At 32.3% G+C, this 24,684-nt stretch overlaps 2 protein-coding genes across 2 annotated transcripts; both read left to right on the top strand.

Moving 5' to 3' along the window:
* Positions 1-7,054: 7,054 nt before the first annotated feature.
* Positions 7,055-11,113, top strand: LOC111986067 (AT-rich interactive domain-containing protein 2). Its single transcript, XM_024017708.2, has 3 exons — positions 7,055-7,379; positions 7,489-8,660; positions 9,787-11,113. The coding sequence occupies exons 2-3, from the start codon at positions 7,632-7,634 to the stop codon at positions 10,654-10,656; spliced, it is 1,899 nt and encodes a 632-aa protein (XP_023873476.2). The 5' UTR covers positions 7,055-7,379; positions 7,489-7,631; the 3' UTR covers positions 10,657-11,113.
* A 6,495-nt stretch (positions 11,114-17,608) lies between these two features.
* On the top strand, positions 17,609-20,401 carry LOC111986065 (ubiquitin-conjugating enzyme E2 4). The gene is made up of 4 exons (XM_065760410.1): positions 17,609-17,864; positions 17,974-18,026; positions 18,183-18,311; positions 20,098-20,401. The coding sequence occupies exons 1-4, from the start codon at positions 17,743-17,745 to the stop codon at positions 20,226-20,228; spliced, it is 435 nt and encodes a 144-aa protein (XP_065616482.1). The 5' UTR covers positions 17,609-17,742; the 3' UTR covers positions 20,229-20,401.
* The last annotated feature ends 4,283 nt before the right edge of the window (positions 20,402-24,684 follow it).

Here is a 24,684-nt window from a genome sequence, read left to right as displayed (position 1 = left end):
TTATACATCTTCAAAGGTGCAGTTTTTGTTTTCTCTACTAACAAATTTCTGGTAGTTGCTCTTCTTTATGAGCATCTGAGGGGTTGCTTTCATAAGTAATGTTATCTGTTTTGAGTCTTTTGACTGGTTGACTTAGCCTCATGTCTAATAAAAACTTGCACATGTTTGGGACCTTTTATTGATAGTTTACTGGTGTTAATGTGCTCTAATGCATAAGTATATACAGACACTTCTCTAAAGCATGGTTGTTTTACTGACTTCATTTGAAGCAACAACTACTTATATACTGTGACGGAACAGTGCTGTCTTCCAATCCCTCAATACCACTTCCTCTTCCCCCCCGCCCAATCCTCTCTCTTTTTCACGGTGCCCGGTGGCCCCATGGTGTAGTTGCCATTTGAATTGTGTTAAGATGCAGATGTGTAATCATGGAAATTTACACGATGTAATTGTGTGACTTGATTTTATGTGTTGAGTATATATTAAATGGAGAGAGCTCTCAAGAAAGCCTCTGAGGCCCTCCTCGTGCTAGTCTTTATCCATATGGAATAATGTGGTAAGTTGAGTGCGCATTCAATGTCCCTCTCCCCATTGTCATGACGATTGAATTATAAAATAAGCACTAAATGTGAGCATGTCTCACATTTCTTTTTCTACTTAATGAATTGTTACTTTTTAGCATTGAGTGTGGACATGCTCCCATTAAATCAAAAGTGATAGTCACATGTTTATTTAATTTTTTAATTAAGTGATAGAAGAATCTCAAAATTCACAATTCTAGTACTTTATGATAGGGGGTTTTTTTTTTTTTTTTTTTTTTTTGAGAAACACTTTATGATAGGTTGAATACTAGATTATCGTTATAGAATCTCAAAATTCACAATTCTAGTACTTTATGATAGGGGGTTTTTTTTTTTTTTTTTTTTTTTGAGAAACACTTTATGATAGGTTGAATACTAGATTATCGTTAGATTATGGTTTGAATACATATGTAGCACATTTGAAAATACTGAAAATATTAGTGTTAATTAGGTTAGTTTTTTGGTAATGAATTCAAGTCAAACCAATATAGCTACTTTGTTAAACGGGTTAAATGAATCATGTACGTATCAACTCAATACGGCCTATTTATAAAATGGGAATTGATACAACCTATTTATAAAATGGGTTAATGTATTGTGATATGCAACTCGGTTGGTAAATATATTATGTTAGGGTTGAAGAGTTTTGTTGTAATTGACAAAAAAAGTTGTTTTCAGTTAAATAATAGTTTTAAAAACTGGAATGGTCAAGGAACTGAAAATGGGTCTAGTTCTCAATTTTTACCCGTTGAATCAGCAGTTTTCATGGTCGAACTGTCGTTTTCTGGGTTTTTATTGGACTGATTTTGTTCTCGATTCCCAGTTGAATCGGTCCAGTTTTTAAAGCCATGGGTTAAACCCATACATTGTTGTGTTACAATCAAATACAATGACAAATTAGGTGTTAGTCTAGTCAGATGTAGCAGGTGCCTTACTTATATCAAAGGCGACTTTGCTGATTTATTCATTAGTAATCATTTGTTTGTGCTAGGATCTACTGAAGGCTTTGATGCCATTGACACCACCTCTGGATCGGCCTACTTTCCAGTGAAGTAGGGTAAATTTTTTGTTTTGTTTTTAGAAGATCAGGTCATTATTGTCTTGGAGCTCATCGAGCTTGGAATCATTTAGAGGGCATTACGGGTTTCACATACTGCTATTTTTTTGTACTTTTGGCTATGAGCAATAGGTTACAACTTACAAATATTTGATTATGAATTCTAATTGATGGTTGCACTTGCAACGAGTAAATACCAGTTGCAATAGCCGCCTACGTTCTGCTTCGTGTGTTAGTGCAGACCTTTTGTGTAAGTAATGAAAATGTTTTCACGTTTTCATTTACATGCTTCCAAATCATAGAGATTATCAGCTGTGTATGTATGTATCGTGTGTAGCAGTGGTGCCTTGAAATTTGAAAAGACATTGCTACCTACGATGGCATGTGTAACATTTAAATAAGTTAGTCTTAGAGATTGTCATTGAGCTATAGTTCAACCAATAATTTATCTTTTATTTTTATTGTTTTTGGCCAAAATCCAAAAAGACCTCTTGGGATTTGGGTTAGTTGTAGGTTGACTCTTAGAGCAATTGCATGTGGGTCTAAAATACAAAAAATGCAAAAATTTACACAATATAGCATAAAAAACACATGCATCAGACCTTGTATAGCATTGTAAATATCTAAACTTGCTATAGTAATCGTGTATATATACATGGTTATTGTAGCTTTCTATTTCATTATTTAAATATTTTCTCTCTCCCCTCTCAATCCCATCAGACTCTCTCTATCTTTCTCTCTCTCTCTCTCTCTTCAACCTAGCAACTCATAAATCTAGTTGAAGGAGGAAGAAGAAAAATATAACCATAAAATAAACCAAAAATTTGACTACAAAATCAACCAAAAATCAAATACACCCACATATGGACACACCAATAGAGATAGAGAGAGCATTGTTGTGAACTTGTGGTTGTGGGTTGGTGCTTGGAAGTCGACTGGAACAAGTCTTGGTGCTTGTACAGGAGATCGGTGATTGTGGGTCGATTGGAACGAATCTATGTGCTTGTGGATCAATGCTTGTGTCAGAGAAGGATGCTTATGGTGACTTAATGTTTTGAGTAGAGGGAGAGGCGTCTTACCATGAGGGAGAAGTGATCGGAGGAAAGGAGGCTCTTGGAGCTCTCATCCATGGAGGCGATGTGTTTATAAACGAAGATAAAGAGAGTGTTTAGATTGGTTAAAAGGGGTTGAGAGAAATATAAAAAAAGAAAAAAGAAAGAAAGAAAAAGAAAATTATTATTTAAATAAAATAGATGGTAAAATAGACGAGTTTTGGATAAGTGGATATGTAAAATAGAAAAAAAAAAGGGTTCTTATACTAAAATAAACAGGAAATTTTGCACGGACTAATGTGAATGCTCTCATGTGGTATTAATTTTGTATTATTCACTCGTGAGGATTAAGAATTATCCAAATTGACCCTCTTCATTTTAATTTTGTTGACTATAATTGATAATAAAAAAATGGTCACATTGTGCACTTGACCAATTAACTCTCAAAAATTATTTTAAAAATAATACATGCACAATACATTATTTTAATTTTGTTTTTGTTTTTTAGTCTTTTACGGTTAACAAAATTGAAATAGACAAGTGGATAATTCTTAAACCTCAGAGTCAGTAATACAAAATTGATTGGTTTGTAATTGACCCAAATTTCAAGTATTTTTTTTTTTTTTTTTTTTGCATTTTATTCCCCCTTCTTAAAATATAATAATGGGATAAATGATGAGATTGTGAATTTAAGATATATTGGGTGTTATTTTAACATTCGATTAAAAAAGAAGTTAATATTAGGGATTGGTTTAGGCAATTTTTTTTTAGACGCTTTATCTTTGGTTTCATTTTATTTTAAAATAGATATCAAGAGTCTTGTAATTTAGTGATATTAACTATGTTTATTTTATGAGGAGAACAGTGGTTCAAATCTCTCTTCCCCATTATTTTTACTATCAAACCAAAAAATTTGATTCATGTATATCATAAAGCATACAAAACATTGTATTATTTAAAATCAATTTACATAAGATGTTATCATTTTCAAAATGTATTTTATGTTTTGATTAATGTATTGCCTATTGACGGATTCAAGAAAGGTAAATGGAAAGTAAAGTTTACTGTAAAATGGCATGTATCCAGTTGTATTAGTAAGCAAGTAGGGAGAATTCTAAAGTGTTAGTTCAAACTTGAAACCAACAACTCTTCAATTATTCTCAAAAAAAAAAAAACAACTCTTCAATTATTTTCTTTACAATTTATTTTGGTAATTATCTGGCCTATAAGGAACAAATGGTTATATTTTAGGAAGTACTTAAAATTTTTAAAGAAATTTGGAGACCTAGTCAAGGGGGAAAATTTTTCAATGCACATGTATGAATCACGTGTGAGAGAGAAATAAACTTTTTGCTTATGTGGATGTGCTAGGTTGGACCTTTAGAATAACATTACCAACTGGTTTGTTTGCATTAATGTTGTCCATAGACCCACCAAATTTGACCCACCCGAGGGCTCCAATTGGAAATGAATCAAAAATCAAACGATCCGGTGATTGTGAGATCTCACTTTCAAATTTTGATGATGGTGGGTTGAGTGGTGGGTTTCTTCCTCCAAAATCCAACCCACCCAATCCAATTGATGAAGGAATCCAAATTTGGTAGAGATCTACCACTATGGACAAGATCTCCATCTAGCGATCCTAGAGCTCCATCGGATTTTCGTCGTTTTGAGCATTTTTTTTTCGCCTCTCCTTTCATTAGGTGGTGTCAACTTATTTGATGCCACCTTTGAAAAGCCCGATTCATCCAAACCGCTGCTCCTTATTGGTCGATGTGAGTTGAATTTTTCTCCCCACAATTTGATAGGGGCAGGTATGAGTTGAGCATAAACTTAGTTCAATTCGATCCATGGACACCCTTACTTTGCATTATTTGTTTATTAATTAATAATTTATTTTGAGTTTAGTATTAGCAATATGGGCTATTATTTTGGGAATAAAGCTACTAAGGACTGACACAACATTTTGGCAACACAACATAAGTGGAGAACTGTTAATGGGAGGTAAAAAAGTGATATCAGTGATAAGTTCAAATGAGAACCAACAAAAACTTGTCAACTAGGTTTCGTTGTGCAATTATTGTGAAAATGGTCTAGTAATCGCACTAGTCTTATTTTGGTATAATGATAAAAGTCTCTGGTTGTCAAGTGTGTGTGTGTGTGTGTTAAATACAATATAATTTTAATCTATGGTGTTTGCTCTATGATAATTGCTCTTTATTATTAGATCAATACACAATTGGTTTTTTATGTAAGCTAGATTTGAACCCCAAATTTTTAATTCAATGACAAGAGACTTTATTAGTTAAACTAACTAAAACACACTAAACATATAGGGACAATTGTTTATAGATTGCTACCCACCCATGATGAAGTAATGTCCTTCAACCCAAGGACAAGAGGCATTCTAAACCACAACCCTAACAATTCTAACATATATGCAACCATTTTGTTGCCCCACTGTATTAGTGTGGATCAAATATCATAACTTGGAAGTTGTCACTTTGTGAGGGGAAAAAAATGTTGAAGGATGACAATATCCGAGCCATCATTCTTAAGACCAAATTAATTGAGTAGAGGACGCCATATATTAAATCCTCAAAATTACATTTTAAATCATATAATTTAGCAAGGAAAACAAATTTAATATGTAGTTTTGAAAGTAACAAATTAAAATTTTAAAATTAAAAAGTTGCAAATTAATTCTAAACGTTTCAAAAAGTAATGAGTTAGTTTATATTAAACTTCAAACACAATATCATTCCACTTAAATGAATTAAGGTTTAATTTGTTATTTTTTAAAACAAAAAGATTTAATTCTTAGTTTTGAAATTAAATGGTTAATTGTTATATTTGTAAACTATAGAATTTAAAATGTAATTATCTTTAAAAAATTATTAGTATTAATTAAGATAGTTCACATGTATCTTTTTTCCATTATAACTAACGTGCTTTGAGATATTTTAGAAAGTAAACTGTGTTAAATTAAAAATATCAATGTCTTAATTATGTGTGATACTTTCCTTTTTATAAACTAATTCGGATAAAAAATTCAAGTCACCACCGGCATTAAAATTTTAGCCAAAAAGGGGGAGAGAGAGAGAGAGAGCAATTTCTTCTATTTCTTTGGACATTCGTTTATGGTTTGGGGTAGAAATAGAATGCTCCTTTTGGAGTTGGCTTAGGGCTTATACTGTTATACATATAACTATAGTATTTATCCACTTCTCTCTTTTAAAACCTAAGAGAAATAATTTGATAATAGAAATTGTATTTGTTTTTTTATTGTGCCGCATATTTCCCTTTCCTCTTATATCTGTCCCTTTTTAGATGCAAAGTAAATTCATTGAAAACACGATGCCACAAACCCTTCAATTTATCTTCTAAAAAAATTTCAACAAAAGAGAAAACCAAATTTTACATTAGATTTTGTTCCTTTCCATTACATCATACAACTTAAGTTCAATGTTAGAGATAGCAAATAGGAGAGAGAAATAGTATAAGAGAGAGAAATAGTTAAGAGTTTAGATTTTTCCTCATTTTTAATTTTGTTAGAAAGGGTCAAGATTTTTGTAGTTTAATTGATACATTATTGTATTTTCAATAAAGACATTTCGAAAATGAGTGATGAGAAATGAAAATATAGAGTTTGTATCCCCACTCATGAATCATGATGTTGCATTGAAATTGTTTTATGCTTTTGAGAAGTGTAAGGCAGTTTTTTTTTTTTTTTTTCTTTTTCGGGTGGTTTTGAAAATTAAGGGTTTTCATTAACCAAAAATTCCAATGGTATCAAATACTAAAAAAAAAAAAAAAATTTTACTTTGAAACAAGGGAAATGCATATAAAATTGATTTTACTCTTTTTTTTTTTTTTTTGGTTATTTTTGTGGTTAAATCTCTATATCGTATTTATTTGTTTATTGTTCCACTATGAGTCTGTTAGATATAGAGCTCGTTTGGGTAATCTTATTTTTCATTAATTTATTGTGATTAAAGAATAAATTTAATAACAGTACAATGGTTTCTAAAAAAATATTTAAATTTTAGAAAAATAGGGCATAAACTAAATAAATTGAATAATCTGAAATACACGCTAACAAACTAGCCTTCAAGGGAGAAATAATATCTTTCCTTTTCAGCAAAACTTTACCAAACAAGCTAAATATTACCCACGTTTCAAATTTCAATGCCACACTTATTCCAATCTTCAAATTATATATTTTTTTTCTAACATTTTCTCCAAAAAAAAAAAAAAAAAGAGAGGAAGAAAAAAAATACATAATTTTTTTTTATCAGAGAAAAATAAAAATATATTAGGGGTTGTTTGCACTTTTTCTTCAAAGCCTAATAAATTTCCATTTTTGTTGTTGTATCAACTCATATATTCCTTCTCTTCTTGCATAGATTCTAATCTTAATATCTTTAGTTCCCTAATCATATAGTCTATTTGCCTCTCTCTCTCTCTCTCTCTCTCTCTCTCTCTCTCTCTCCATCCTGATTACAGTCAAGTTTATTCCCCATCTTCCTTGAGCTGGCTCCCACTAATCATTTCCATAATTGCCAAAGCCTACCACCTCGTTTTTGGGCTGTCTGCAAAAACTCTCTTCTGTTGTGTGTGTATCTCTTATTTGCAGCTTTTCTGCACAACTACAAACATCAAACTTCAAGACCCAGCTTATGATATGAGGTAAATTTATTTCTGACAAAACAACAGGGCAAAAGGGTCTCACTCACCCTTGCCCATATTGTTGTCGTTGTTGTTGTTGTTGACATTTTTTTTTTTTCTCTCTTTTTAGGTATCTGTCTGTTAAAATTTTTCTCTTTGGTATCAGCGATCTTTGAAAAAAAAAAAAAAAAAAAAAGCATAAACAAACAACAAGTTGTTGGTTTGTTTTGTAATTCAAATAGGTTTAAGGTAAATAAAAACAAATCCAAGTTCATGGCAGGATGGTCTACTTTGACAAATGGGTCTGCCTTAGATTGTCGTGAAATTGCTAATGCTTATCAAAGTAATGGTCTTTACCTGTCTAACGATAATAATTCCGTAAAAGACGGTGTCTTTGTTGGTGAGGTCGATGAATTTCGTGATGATTATGAGGATAAACTACGGACCCTTTTCGATCAGGTTCTTTTGGTTTTTCTGAAAGATATTAGTAGTAAAGGTGTGTTTAGGTCTTTTCCTGCAATGCTTGGTGATGGGCGGTCCCTGGATTTGTTTAAATTGTTTTGGGGTGTGAGGAAGAGAGGAGGGTTTGATAGGGTGTCTCAGAAAGGCTTGTGGGCCTATGTGGCCGAGGAGTTGGGTTTGGATCGTAGAGCTACGCCCTCAGTGAAATTGATATGTTCTAAGTATGTGAGTGAATTGGAGAAATGGTTCAAGCAGAGTTGTAAAGATAGGAAATTGGGAAATGGGCAATTTAGATGTGATGGGGATTGCAATTTGTTGTCGTTGGAGGTTGAGACTGAGTTTCGAGGATTGTTAGCCTATACCTCTGGCAAAAAGAAAAAGATAAAAAGTGCTGGACTTGTTAAATTGGTATCTAAGAAAAGTGGAAAGTACATTGATATGGATGTTGGGAAGAGTAGGTTTGATTTGTCTGACACAAAAAATGCACGTAGAATGCAGGATGGTGTTGGTAAAAGCTGTTGTGATGATGACGAAATAATTCATGATGATGACGAAAATATTTTTTGTTATGATGTTAATGATCATGTGATACTGGACTCTTGTTTATCTAAGAAAGAATTTATTTCTCGTAAAAGAAAGCGAGAGTCTTTAGAAGAAATGCTGAAGTGGTTGAGCCAGATTGCAAAGCGTCCGGATGATCCTTCAATTGGGGTAATTCCGGAGCCATCTAAGTGGAAGGAGCGTGGAGGCGAGGAATTCTGGGGCCAGGTAATTATGGCAAGGGAGGCACTGTTGCTAAGAAGGCATGTCAATCCTAAAACTGAAGAATCTCTCTTAGAGGTAAGTTCATGCATATTTGTCGTTTCTCCCGAAGTTTTTGCTTTTATCTCACATTATTTATGCCTTGAGTTGAATTAATGTCAGCAATATAATGCCTTAAATTTTCTCCGAATTACTAATGAAACTAACATCTTCTCTAAGATTTAATCAATTAATGCATTGTGATCGAACTGGTTCAAATTCAGCACCCCACCCATCTTGCCACCTCATGCCCTGCTAATAACTTGGTGTGGGCATTTAAATGGGACTTATATTTGTAAAATATTTGCACTGCATATATAATTCTTGTTGTAATTGCGTTAGGCCAAGATGGACACCAAGGTTTTAAGATGGAAAAACTAGTTAATACGTTGCTATCTTTTAGGAGAATAATATTATTTGCCTTGCCCGAAAGAGAATCTTGCAATGGAGTCATGAAACATTTAACCTGGGCAACAAATGATGGTGAACATTTTAATTGTCATGTTAATGACATATTCAATTCAAACAGGCTCATTTTAACGGTATGACGTATGAGTAATCAATTCAAACACTCATTTTGTGGATTGCTATTTCTCAATCCCAGCTTATGCACTTAATTCTCTCACAATCTCAAGCCCCATCTCTCACTCTCTCTCTCTCTACTTTAAGGGGGAACATTTGCTAATGTCGATACAGCTGGCTCAAACTCCTGACCTCTTATAAGGTCTTTGCATAGCCTCCAAATACTGACATTTTCGAGAACACCCAATATCATTTACTACATAGTGTGGTTCATCTCATTTTTAGTGTCATATAGACTTGAGTATGAGAGTCTTGAGTTGGTTTAGCTATGTTTCATTTTTCTTGTGAAAGGAGATATGATGTGATTTTTTCTCAATCTATGAAGCGACCAATCCCTCACCTTCCCTAACATCTAGTGTGAAAAAATAAAGCCCGAAAGGAGGAAAGTATTAAGATGTTACATCACATCATTTCAAATTTTCAATGTCCCACATCCTTGGTCAAGGTTGTAAAAGCATATTTTGTGAATATTTTAGCTTTCAAGAAAAAGGTCCATAATGAAGAATTTTTATGAGTCTACTTGTTGCAAATGAAATTATATTACTCATCAATTGTACACAATGATGATGGTCTGAACTTGCAGAAGAAGTTCAAGATGCATCCCTCTATGTATGAGGATAGTACCGCTCCTAGTCACCAGTCTACAGAGAGGTTAAGATGCAGCGAAAGGCTTCCTACTTTGGCAAAATGTCGTTCATGCTCTTGTTGTGATTCAGGTTCAGCCACTCAAAGTAAATTGAGCACTCACAAAATAGAGTTGGATAATGACCCCAAGGAACAAGAACCTGTTACTGTTGGTCTACCAGCTACAAGTACAATAGATAGCTCACCTGAGGATCATCCCCATGAAAAGCAAGTTTCTCAGGGTCCTGACCATCAAGCTGAGGTCCCTGAATGGACTGGTGTGGTTTCAGAAAGTGACTCCAAGTGGCTAGGGACATGTGTATGGCCTTTGGAACAAGAAGAGCACAATTCCCCAATTGAAAGAGATCCTATTGGGAGGGGAAGACCGGATTTATGTGGCTGTCGACTTCCAGGTTCTGTTGAATGCGTTAGATTTCATATAGCTGAGAAGAGGATGAAATTGAAGCTCGAACTGGGATTGGTGTTTTACCATTGGAGATTTGATCGTATGGGGGAGGAAGTTTCACTTAAGTGGACTGCTGTCGAAGAAAAGAGATTTAAGGATATGGTAATGTCAAATCTTTGGAACCAAGCATTCAAGTCCTTTCCAAGGAAGACAAGGGAAAATTTGGTGAGCTATTACTTCAATGTACTTCTTGTCCAGCGTAGAAGATATCAGAACCGTGTAACCCCAAAAGACGTTGACAGTGATGATGATGAATTAGAGTTTGGATCTTTAAGTGGCGGTTTTGGGCTTGAAGCAATCAAGGTTCCAGGCTCCAATTTTCTGGAGTGTTCTCAGAATAAGCAGTGCACTGATTTTGAATAGACAAAAATGTGGAGTTGGATTTCATCACCGTGATCAGGGGTTTGTTTTGGGCCTTACAAATGAACTACATGAATTTGCCTCTGGTCAAAAATTTGTAAAACCTCATATTCACAGACACAGCTATACTCTCCCTTGAAATTTTGATGACATAGGATTATCACATTCGAGTATGATGCAATTTTGATGATATGTGCCCGTTGTGGTGGAAGGCTGGAAGCAGGTTTGCTGCAGTATCAGTTTAAAAAGCTTTACTACTGATCTGGATGCTGCATTGTGAATACTTTTGTGTAATACCAGGTAATATCACTCGGAGCATACCCATTTCATTAGATAGGGATGAGAGACAGTGGTTCAAAGTGAGGTTGTAGTTTGTTTCTTTACTAAAATGTGCATATGGTGCTCGATATTGTGAATCCTTTACATCATGTTTCAAAGTTGTGGTGATGGTTCTTATTTTGATCTCTGCATTTACTTCTTGCATAATTTTTAATTTCAGTTATTAAAAAAGCAAACAACAACAATAACCATCAAGTAATGTAATATGATAAAATTACTGATGGTTGAATAAGAGATCTGAGATTCAATTCTCGCTTACATAAAAAATTAATTGATGTTTTGGTTTGATAATAAAGGGCTATCATCAGGAGTGGACGCTATAAGTTGAAGTTCTCTAAAAAAATATAAATAATGTAATATGGAGTTCCGACTTCCGAGAGCTAAGAAGTGGAACATCAAGGTTTTGGGTTTTGGTTTCATGAAAGTGTTGGCTTTCATCCACAACTCAAGAATGGGAGGTTGAGAACACTATGTTTGGCTAAGCCAATGTTTTGGAGAGCTTATTTGCTTAAACAGAAGGTAGAAAATGGCTCAAGTAAGCTAACCAAAAACACAAGGACCTTAAGTCTTACTGACTGTAGTGTAGAGTGAAGATAGTTTGTTGAGTGGAATTCAATAACAGCTCAATAAATCTAAGAGCAACAAAAATTCACAACATTCTCAAATTAATTTACCACCTCATATATTAGGTCCACCACAATTTGTATTTTTTTTTCTATTGGCCAATGTGTGAGGTAGTCAACTTATCTAGTAATGTTATGAAATTACTGTGAATTTTTGTTAGCCCTCTCAAAGGATTGTAGATATTACTCTTGAGATTGAAAATATTATTAGACATGGGTTATTAACTTCTTAGCCATTAAACTCACGGAAGGACATATCATGCTTACCAAGACACAACTATGATATTTATATTATGGAAATTGTGAAAGCTGAATGGAAGATTGACGTCAATTCCATCGACTACAACTTGGCTATCATGTTGGACTTTGTAGTATTGCCTGTTGCTTTCCGCTATAAGCTGTAGTTTCATTTATATTGTGGAAGTAAAATAGTTTTTACTTTTAGTCCATGTATGGAAGTAAACAAAGCATCCTTCTAATATCAACCGAATAATATGCTTACTATGGTAACAGGTGGGTTAGTTGGATTCCAATTTGGTCATATCCATATTGCAGAGATTATATATTTTTAATTAACAAAAGAAAAAAGAATTACGATTTTGCTTACGATACGCCTCTCACAGCACGTAGGTAAGCCGAAATACAATATACTTTTCACTTTTCAAGTTCTAACATTGAAAATAAGGCCCCTACAACTTACTGTAAAAAATCTTAAATGCTGCATCATTGACGCCATGTGCTAAAAGGGAGTGTATTCAACAATAACAAGATGTCCATGTCGTTCAAACCCAACATGTTTGTGGGGGGCTCAATAAAGGTACTTTTGCATATTAGGAATTAGGATCCATCCTATCCTCTTCTTAAGCCTTACCTATTTCATCTTAAATAAAAAGTAATGTTACAACCATAAACTATTTTATAATATTTTTACAAATTATTGATATGACAAATTCTTATTAGTTCTAATTAGGGACGGACCCATTAAAGGACAGGGGGGCCATTGCCCCCCCCCTTTCAAATTAGTTTTTTTTTTTTTTTGAGAAACTTTTTTAGCTATTTTATTTGCATGCCCATATTTTAGAGTTATAGTTGGCCCCCTCAAATTTTTGGATTGATCTAAATAGCCCCAAAGAAACTAATCACTTAACCCTTTCTTTGAACCAATGGCCCCTCCATAGTCCAAATACAACACAATAAAAAAATCCATAAATCATCAATATCATAATTCAATAACTCATAACCAAAAAAATATCATAGAAAAAAAAAATTCCCTTACGGGAGTGACAATAATTTATATAACTTTTTAATTAATTTATAAATTATGGGAAAGTCAATTACAATATTTAAAATTTTTTCAAAAGATAAAATGCAAAATTCTTTTAGAAGCCAATATTGATGATGTAGCATTGCCAACTCTTACTATTAATATCCCAATTTTTTAAAATCCTCAAACAAAGTTTTGAAAACTTCATTAGTGTGATTTTTAGTTGCATCCAAAAGTATGAGTTTATCATATTGGTAAGTTGGTTAATGTGATAAAATCAACATATTAATTCTAATTATCCAAAATTTGGAGATCCAAAGTCCTCTTCTTTTTTTATTCTTCTTCGAAAATGTTTGAATATCATATTGTAACTTTCAACTTTTTTGGTTCATATTATTTCCTTCTTGACTTAAATATTTATGGTAATAAAGTGCAATTGTTTTGTCTACTATGAATTTTTTTTTTTTTAATAAACCATGTCACTTGAAATTTTTTTGGTTCATGCTTTCACCCCCCTTAGGTTCAAATCCTGGTTCCGTCCTTGGTTCTAATATGTGTCCACCACTAACATCACATTTATGTTTACCAATAATTATTTGAAAATTACTAAAGCCATATCAACAAATTGTAAAAATATTGTAAATAGTTTGTGTTTGTAGCATTACTCTCTTAAATATGTGCTTAATAGGAGAAGAAAATGGGCTGCATTTAACGAACACAAATCATCTCTCTAACCTTTTGTGTTTCATTTTATAGTTTATATTCCATCAATTATGGTATGCCATATATATAATTTTTTTTTCTATTTTAAAATTTGGTTGTTTTATAAAGAAAGTAAAAAAAATACGTGACAAATTATAATTAGTAGAGTATAAAATGGAACATAAAAATTGGAATGAATAAATTGTATTTATATTAAACTTTTAATTATCCATTAATACTTTCAACACCAACATTAATAGAAAATCGGGAACTCACTAACAAAAGAGAAAATTTAAGAAACAATAAAATTTCATTCACACAAAGTCACAAACACAAAGATGGAAAGTGTTATCAATTCAATGATATGCTCCATCAAATCTTAATATGGTTGGTGTGGAATGGCAGATGAAGTGAAAGATGATGGAGCAACTTGTTTGACGGTGCAGCCTATGTTTAGAGGGTTGCTTTTCTATAACTAGGTTTTGCCCCTCAAATTTTCTCAACTATTGTGTATTATTGTTTAGATTGGTAACAAATCACAAGCCCCACTGAAAGCCTCCAAGATGACAGGCTATCTTTAATCTTTACCATCAAACAAAAACTCCTCAAAAGCTGTAACCTGATACCTAATTTCCTTGTCTTTATCAGAGTTTGGGAACCCAAATGGCATGCCTTGGCGGTGCCACTACCACCACATATATTGAAAATAGAGAAAGATAAGAGTTTGTGGTGGATAAGATCATGATGTAAATGATGAGCACCTTTAAACCTTTATTTTATTCATATTTTGGCAGAATCATAAACCAGTTTATACACACTAACAATTATTTTAGTATGCAAGGAATAGGTGGCAGCAAGATGTGCACGAAATCTAGATAAAGAATGTGGGATGATCAGTAACACACGTAAATCTATGAGGAATCTTGATGGGGCAAGTAAATTATCTCATTAATTTTATTTTCCTTTATGGGTACTGCAAGCATTGCTCTCATTTGTTTTGGTATGTTACAGTTATTATACTTTTATCCCCATTGTTTCTGTATTTTCTTAAGGAAATTTACTTGAGATTTGAGAAAATTAGCAAGTTTGATTTATAAATTACACCATATTACAAACACATATCAAATTAGTTTTTTTTTTTTTTTTTTTTAAGTAAGTTTCAGTTAACTCAATTAATAAAGATTTTTGTTGTCAAATAAGAAATTTGAGGTTCAAATCATGTTTATACTAAAAACCAATTAATGTCTAGACCCAATAATAAAAAACAATCATCATGAAGCAAACATCATAGGTTAAAAAAATTATCCTTTCTATTAAATAATAATAAATTTGATTTATTTCCCTTATATCATAATGTCAAAAAATGTCGCCACTCTCCACTCACCCTAACTACCCTCCTATATATGGTTTTAGTATTACCATCTCAACTTTCTAAAAAAAATTATTAACATCTCAAAGTGGCTATATCCTATGATAAAATATGTAATCATATTTAGATCCTTTGCTTTAATCTAAAGCTTATTGATCTATTTGTAAAGAGCAATCATTACGACTTAATAATAAAAAACAATTATCATGAAGTGTACACCATAAGTTAAAAAGTTTATCCTATCTATCAATTTATAAAATTAAAAAAAAAAAATTAATGTCCTTATATCATAATGTCAATAAATGTATTACCCTCTAAAAGTGGCTATGTCCTATGACAAAAAATGTAACCGTATTTAGATCCTTTGCTTCAATTTAAAGCTTACCATTAAATTCCAACACCAAATATTCTCCACTCCATCATTTTTTTATTATTATTTAGAATCCACTCAATCATTTTCTACTATTTCAAATGTTCCAATCATTTTATCCTTGAAAACGCTAACGAAATTTACCATATCATACCAAAATTTGCAGTACAAAACAAACAGTTAAAATTACCATATGTTATAAGAACATTTCAAGTACAAATAATTGTCTTCGAAAAAAAAAAAAAAAAAAAGTGGAACAATGATTAAATTCTAATATTCCATTTTTCGATCAACATACTCGTCGCTGCCATAAGTTAAAAAGTTAAAACCATCATCCCATTGAGCAAACGCTATGCCCATCTATGCAAATCACCCCAGTTTTCTTAAAGATCCTTATGGGTTACATACTCGCATCACCTCTCCATTAACATCCAAATGGAATTATATAATAGTTACAGTATTGCTAGTAAAAGTGGTTATAAAGTGTGCATAGTCCTCTAACTATTAGACTAAGTTCAATTATTTGAACTCTTATTTAGAAAATATATTTGTGGGTTTTAATTAGCTCAACTGGTAATTTTATTATTGTCGGACAAGAGATTTGAGATTCGATCTTCACCCACACCTAAAACCATTTGGCGTCTTGTTTTGATAATAAAAAACAACTATTAAGAGCGGATACTATAAGTTAAAACTCTATAAATAATTTTTTAAAAAAAACAATTAAATATATCAATTTTGCTTTTCAACTTTCAAAATAAAGTAAATTATATCTTCAAATCAAATCGTCTCTTTATTTAAATCTTAACAAGACTATCCGATAGTAGCACTACTTAAAAGTGGTTATTATAAAGCGTAAATTTGATTTGTTCTGCTTGTTTAGCTAGATAAGAACATATTCTACATTTGATGATCTAGGTCAAAAAACTGTGTATAAAAATATATTTGTCCAATAGTAATGCTCGCAATTATTAAGGTGGCAAGTTGTGAGTGGACAATAAAAAACGTGTCAAAGTAGACACTTATAAAGTAGTATTGCATCAATCACAAATTATCACTTTAGTATTATATATATATATATAGTATTGCTTGTATTTATAATCAATTCTAAAAAAAAAAATTCACAATATTTTTCACAACTTTTTAAAATGTCAAACAATTATTGAAATATATTATTAAATATTCCCGAAATATGGGAACGTGCTGCTTCACAGTCCACGCCAACAATTACAAGTCATTTAATATTAAAAAAGAGAGAGAATATATAACACAGACTAAAAAAAGCAATAAAAAAAGTTAATTTTTGTACTAACTTATTTGCATTTATTGGTGTGTAGACAGCTATATTTCAAGAGTAAGTAATATCATTTTCACGCTAACTCATTATTAATATCATTTTTCACGCGAACTTGTTATTAATATAATTTTTTCATTTCATTTTACATTAATCACAAAAATCATTTAAAAATTTATACATTATATAATCCAGAAAAAGTATTTTTAGTATATGATATAATTTTTTAAGTTTTTTTTTTTTTTTTTAAATTGTAAACTTTTTGACCTCAAAGGTTAGAATAGAAACTTTACCGAGACACCCTAGGTTGAATTTCAAAATAAAATAAAATAAACTTTCCTGTGACATATTTATATACATTGCGTACACATATAAATACTCCATAGCTTGCTCATTGATGTCCGAACTCCGAACCGCTTGGTTTATAAGAAAGCGCTCGTGGATATCGCTTCCAACCTATACAACTTTCTCAGCCTCTCAACAATTTCCCAAAACCCAAAAGAATAAATAAATAAATATAAGAGAGGAAAAAAAAATGTCTTCCCCAAGCAAACGCAGGGAGATGGATTTGATGAAACTGTGAGTTCTCCAAATTATTATTATTTTTTTGAAATTCTGGGTTTTTTTTTTTTTTTTTTTTTTTTTTTTTTTTTTTTTTTTTTTCTTTGTGGGTATTTTCTATTGATTAGGCTGATTCTGTGTTCCAACTGTGTTGACCACATGAAAAATTTTCTGGGTTTTTTTTTATAAACCATTGATTTGTTTAGAAATACAATAGTTGCTGACCATTAATTGAGGTTTTTCCTGGGCTGTTGAACTTCATTATAGTTTTGGATTGAACCCTTTTAATTCTGAATAAATGTTATGTTTCTGGGTATTAATTTTAGTTTTTGATTCAGTCACTTTAGCCATGATATATGTTTGCATAACTATAGTTTTATGTTAATACAGATTGGGATGTAATACGTGTGAGTTAAGCTTTATGTCTGACCAGTGCGTGTTGATAAAATGGGCTGCAAGTTTGTGTTCAGTGATTTTGCTCAATGAAGATGAAGTTGATTGGTATTTTTGCTTTTGAGTAGTTTGAAATTTGATCAAAAAGAGGGATTTTTCTGTTTTTGGTGGAATATGGCAGGTCCTTATCAGGGTGGGGTGTGGAGGATAAGAGTGGAACTACCAGATGCTTATCCTTATAAATCTCCATCTATTGGCTTCATCAACAAAATCTACCACCCAAATGTTGATGAGATGTGAGTTTGCAGATGTTGAAAAATCAATAATTTGGCTTGTCTGAGTAGTATTATGCTCTTTTGTGGAATATGCTAACTAATATAAGTCTATGGTATTTTTTTGTTTCAGGTCTGGCTCAGTTTGTTTAGATGTTATTAACCAGACCTGGAGCCCCATGTTTGGTAAGTGACCATATTATCTTTCTTCTATATATAGTTTATGCAGAGCTCCTATTTTCTATTCTTATCATACTTAAGCTCCTTCGGGTGATTTATAAGTAGTACTGCTACCTTCAGCAGCTGACAATTATTTCTTTTCCTTTTTAAATTTTTTTTCAGATCTGGTTAATGTCTTTGAAGTGTTTCTTCCACAACTTCTTTTGTATCCCAATCCATCAGATCCATTAAATGGAGAAGCTGCTGCTCTAATGATGCGTGATCGCACAGCCTATGAGCAAAGAGTGAAAGGTAGTCGTCCTTATCAAGCCTTGGTGACCTATTTACATACATATCCTCTCTTTTTTCCCTCTATAGACAGCCGTTTGCATGGTTCAGTTGCAGTTTTAAAATTTTAATATATTGACTTCATAGTTATATATATATATATATATATATATGAAAATCTTCAAGGTCATGACTCTGAAAGGTTAGGACAAGTAATTTGTGCTGTAATTCAAGCAAAAAAAAAATTTCCCTGCTTCATCCATGCTTATATGTCCATTTTTTTGAGGACATATATGGCATTTACTCCATATTATAAAGTTTGGAATTTGAAAAATCCGGTACTTCACTAGTGGTTGAACTTACGAATCCAGGCTCTAATGCTGTAAAGTCCCCGCCAACATCTATTCATTCTGTACAGTTTGAGTCACCTGTCACTTTAATTGGGTTTACAAACTTCATGATAAACTACCTGGCTGTTAAAGTTGGCTTCTTTCTTTCTCTTTTGGTCCCTTCTGTATTCTTACAAGATCTTTGACTTTATATATTCTGATATTATCACCCATGAAACTGATAGGGTGCTATGCATTTCACTCAAGAACTGTCATTTATGCACAAGTAAAAGAATTTCAATCTAATGAATCCTTCTGAGATGTTGCAATGTATCGTGTCTTCCTCCCATGTGATGCATTTGTGTGGGTTAATTAGTTTCAAGACGGGGTTATCTTTGAAATCTGACCTTCAAGGGTTCGAAAGTGTAAATCGAAAATGGTATCTGTAGCTTTGAATCCTAGATCAAGCAACACCATTTGCAAATAGTGGTATACATTAGTTTAAATGGGTACAAAATTTCAGTCAAGAACAGTCATGTGTGCACATTTGAAATCGAGTAAAAGAACTTCAATCTATGGAATCCATCTGAGATGTTGCAATGGAGCTTGTCTTCCTCCCATGGGTGATGCATTTGTGTCGGTAGATGAGTTTCAAGACTGGGTTATCTACTTATCTTTCAAATTTGACGTTCAAGGGTTCCACCACTGTTTGCAAAAAATGGTATGCATTAGTTTGAATGGGTACCTATTCCAAAACTTTTAAAAAAGTTATGAATTTAGAATGTAGTAAAAGATCTTTCTTTGGGAGTGAGCTATTATTGTCAGTTCCAAGGTTAAGGTTAGGATTTGCTAATAGTTGAACACTATTGGCTATACCTGCCTTGGGAAAATTGCAGATGAATGGAGAGAATAAATCTTAGAACCTATAAAGCACCGAATATCAATTCTATGGTTGCTTTTGAATCTATGTTGTAAGATATGATGAGATAAAGATGATATTGTAATTTATATTGTACAAGAGGGGACGCAGATTTATGATTATTTGGCCCATGGAAAGACCTTAAAGATGGCCATCCAATGTCCATTGGATAATTCTGCAAATGTTGAGAATATTACTTTCTCTACTCAATGGAACTATATCATCCAACCAGTTGGAAGCATTTGTGAGCTTCAGAGGCAATTGCATGGATGCAGGATGCTGGTTATATTAGATCATTGGATATTGCATTGGCTAGTGGCTACTAATTCTGGTCTGGAACTACTAAAGTCTATTAAATCTTAAGATTCTGTCTTTATTGGTTTAAGAATGTTTTTGGTTTTATTTATTTTATTAAAAAAAATGTGAGGTGCAGGTTAAACAGGACAGGAAATTCTGTATTTATTGGTCTTAAGAATGTTTTACTTCTATGTTTTTGGTAATTAATTTTGGTAATTTTTGTTGAAGGTGCATAACTGTTGCTAATAATTTTCTTATATTACAGAGTTTTGTGAGAAATATGCCAAGCCAGAAGATGTAGGGGCTGTCACAGAGGAGAAATCTAGTGATGAGGAGCTGAGTGAAGATGATTATGCCTCCAGTGATGAGGCAGTTGCTGGCCAAGCTGATCTTTAGGGGCACAAATGCTTGCCCATAATTGTCTGTCTGTACATGATATTCAACTCCTGGAAAATGAAACCAACAAAAAACTAACTGCATATGGAAAATCCGTGCCTCTTCTGCCTTTATTTTCCATGGTGGTTATGTAAATTATTCAACTATGATTTAATGTTTCAAAAGTTCATTTACTGTTGGAACTATATAATAGGCGCTTTTTTTTTTCTTTGCTCATGCATGCATAGATGTTACCATGAATGCTTGAGAAAGTTATTGGTTAATAAAGTTTCACAATAGTTTTGCTCTAGAAGAGTTCATGAACTCTAAGCTGCATGTGTGTAACTGGTATATCATTAATATTGTTGTGACCTTTTCGTTTCTTTTGCTTCTTGTCTGATATGGAACGACAGTGACCATGAAAATGAATTTGCTTGCTTAAAAAAGTGCAGCATGGGCAACAGATTCACAATCCAAAATCTTTAACCAAAACATTTTTAGAAGTGGAGAAAATAAACTTATGCTAATTTTGAGCTGAATGATTAAGTGCCAAACTAAAGATGCAATGGGGCAGGATGGGATGGGATCGGATTATGGGTACCTCGTGAGTTTTCAATTGTGGGATGGATCAGGAGCATGGTGGCTTGGAGGTATATTTTTGTCCCTAATAAACCTGTTTTGTCATTAATGAGGCAAAAGACAGGAGAGAAAGGCGAGGCACAATTGTAAGTAGGGCTATCCACAAGCCGAGTCGGATTAGGAATGGTTTCAACTTGTCACTATACTCCACTATGTTTGGTGTTCTATTTTGCACTTGTTGCCGATCGGCAACTTCCTCAAAGTTATCTGACACTCATCTCGGGCTTGGTGGTCAAGTGCTGGATGGATGGTTGTCAATAAGGAAAAAAACATAAACCTAAGCTCACCATGTAATGTCGCATACTTGCATTTTCGCAGTTGAGGAGGAACAGTGAGTATGACACTATGAAAGAGAGAAAGATTTGAGCTTGGTGGTGTTGTGGGACAACAGGATTTGCGGTTGGTGACATTGTCATCCTGTGTCACTATTGATGGCAAAAGATCTGAGGTCTTATGGGCTCGTTGGCGTTAGGTAGAGGGTAGATATGGGTTTGATGGTGTTGTATCATGCTCGATTTGACTCATTCTATTCTAAGAGAAAGAAAGAGAACTATGAGTCTATGACGACTTAAATAGGAAATGGGAGAAAGGGAATGGATGCATGAGTATTATCATGCAAGTCAATAATTGGGTGATGGTTTCATCCACTTGATATTTTATCTAAATCGCCAGACCTATTTGTCAAACCCATTTGAATGCTTTCGGTTTCGAATCAGGCTAGTTAAGTAAGTTGAGTTAATCAAGTTTTTGGACAGCCCATATTGTAAGAGTGTTATGAGCGAGACAAGTGTTTTTGGGTGATGGCAATGGAATACGCACGCACACATACATTTGAGGTAGGGCGAGGCAGGACAAGCAAAACTTATCCATGTCCCATCCCTTTTTGGGCAGGAAAAACTCTAATGGGGCAAGATAGGTCAAGTGAACAATACAATTTTGTCACCCTAAAGCAAAATATCCAAATAGACTTGAATCTAAGATTTTACAGAGGGTTTTGGTAGAGATGTGCCAAACTGAATTAAAAATGAACTTTATTTATTTATTTATATAAATAGAGGGTTAGGGGTGAGAAGATTTGAATTTTAAATGTGTTCGTTGTAAACTTTAAGATGTACAAACTGATCTACAAGACTCATGAATCATGAATTTTATAAGTTGAACTTGAGGTTATATCAATTTTATTATTAAAGATTTGAGTAACTAAAAAGCCTTTCAAAGTCCATGTTCAAAGAATTCACTTTTTAAAATTGGAAGTGTTAAGCAATGCTGCAATAGTTATTATATTTTGGCTACAATGTTGAAAAGAAAGCGTTAGGACATGGGAAAAAAAATTCACCTGCCTGGATTCGCCAAAACCGGAATAACAATTGGTACTACTTTTCATGTAGCTGGCAATTTCAATGAATTCATGATATTAAATTGGCAAACATTCAACTTCAAGTGACACTGACATGAAAAAATAATGAAGGAATGGTTAGTGTATTTGGACCTAACAATTATGTAATACTTTGAACTTTGAACCTTGGCTTTAGCATTAATATTCTTTTAAACTTTGCTTTTGAATTATGGCATATTTAGTAGACTGTAATGATAATTATATAGAAATATGTATTGCAAGGAATACAAAATGTTGTAATGTAATACTTTTTACTATTCATTTGTTTGGTGATAATATAAGAATAAAACCCTGAAGATAATGGAATGTTTAAATCAAATTATCAAAATAGTAATATTAGGATAAAACTTAAAATATATTTTAGGAAATATCTTACTCATATAATTATATTTCTTAAAAAAATAATATTTTTAAATTTGAAAGAAATATTAGTGTATGAGGCAAAATTTTAAGCCAATCATAAAATGCCACATCAAAATTTAGTGGCAAATTCTAAATTAATGTTATTAAATTAATCAAATTAGATGATGACATGTGTCATCCAAATTGACATCACATTGGCATATCAAAATTTGCCATGTGTCATTTGGCCCACAAAATAAAGATGAATTTCATATTTAAAATTTATGAATAATTATCTTTATTAAAATAAATAAATAAGATAAAGACAAATTTTCTATTCAAAATTTGATAGATAATTATCTTTATTAAAATAAATTAAATAGAGATAATTATTTATCTTTATTGATTATTATCTTTATCAAAATATGATATTTATCAAAATAGATAAATAGAGATAATTATCTCTAAGAAGAATTTGGGCCAATTTAATTATCTTTATTAAAATAAATTAAATAGAGATAATTATTTATCTTTATTGATTATTATCTTTATCAAAATATGATATTTATCAAAATAGATAAATAGAGATAATTATCTCTAAGAAGAATTTGGGCCAATCAAAAGTCTACTACATACTTTCAAGTATATCAATTCGAAGTGGAGCTTATCCTCTAAAATCACTATAAATAGAGGACATCTCCTCTCATTTTCGAGACCAGATTTTCAAGAGGCCCAAGCTCTGGAGAAATTCTGTCTCAAGAATCTTTGAAGAACTTGAAGCATCTTTGAAGAACTTGAAGAACATTCAAAGGGGTTGAAGAACTTGAAGGACAACAAATCTCTAACAAGCTCAAGCCTAGAGATTCATTGTGAAGACCGTTCAATCCATCTTCCAACCAAAGTCAAGAAGATCTCTTGTTCGAGTTCTTTGAAGTTCTATTGGAATTAAGCTAAAAAAGCCTCCATAAACCTCCACAAACCCAAATCTTTGAAGCTCAACGGATCAAGCCTCTAAAGCTCTGAAGAACTTCAACCTAAAAGCCTTCACATTCGAAGACTTGAAGAAAAATAAATCTCTAACAAGCTCAAAGCTAGAGATTTGTTGTGAAGACCATTCAATCCATCTTCTAACCAAAGTTAAGAAGATCTCTTGTTCGAGTCAAGTTCAATGAAGATAAAATCAGAGGGTATTCTTTTGTAAAAGAATTGAAATAGAGATTGTACTCATTATTCATCAATACAAATTTATATTTGCAAACCATATTTCTTTTCAATTGTTTGATTTTCTGCAATTGAGAAAAATTTGTGTTTACAATTAGTTATTTTTTATGACTTTTTATTTTCATAATTGTTATGTGTATATGAAAAGTTTGTTTATTAAAAATATAAAAATTTTAGAGATTAATACACCTACCAAGGAATAGCTATTGCAACCTTTTTAGAGAGGAATAGTTATTCCTCATTTTAAAAAATAGCTATTCATAAAAAATGCATGTTCTCCGTAATAAAAACATAACCAAACTACTGAATAGTTAAACTATAGGAATAACTATTACATTAGAGTGCCTATTACAGTCTACCAAACAAACCCTTAGTATTCTTTGGCTCCTTTCAAATCCTAAATGCTAGTATGAAAGGGCAACCTGTTGCATATTACGTGTAGACATGGTAAAATGGATCAAAATTTGTTAACATAACTCGACCCGATTTGAAAATATGCGACCTAAACTTAAATTTTTGTTACCCAAAACAAAAACGGGTTGACCCGTGACCCAACCCTTTTTTTTGTAGGTCAACCCAACTCGACCTGTGACCCAAACCATTTCTTTAAAAAAAATTTGGTAAAAAAATAATAAAAGTAAGACAATGTTGGTTCAATTGTTTGTTCCGAGCCTTACAATGCACAAGTTAAACTCAATTAGCAATATATAATGGGCATTATTATTAATATTTTTAAAATATATCAAATTTTAACATTTTTTTGATAACGTCATTCATATATATATAACATCATGCATTCTCTAATGAGTAAAAAATTTTAGATATCAAGTAACAAAGTACATAGCAAGATAATCTGGTTACAATAGAGTTAAAAACAAA

Source organism: Quercus suber, unplaced genomic scaffold (assembly GCF_002906115.3).
Source record: "Quercus suber isolate HL8 unplaced genomic scaffold, Cork oak 2.0 scaffold_365, whole genome shotgun sequence".
NCBI classification, from domain to species: Eukaryota; Viridiplantae; Streptophyta; class Magnoliopsida; order Fagales; family Fagaceae; genus Quercus; species Quercus suber.
This window is presented reverse-complemented; position numbering and strand designations above follow the sequence as displayed.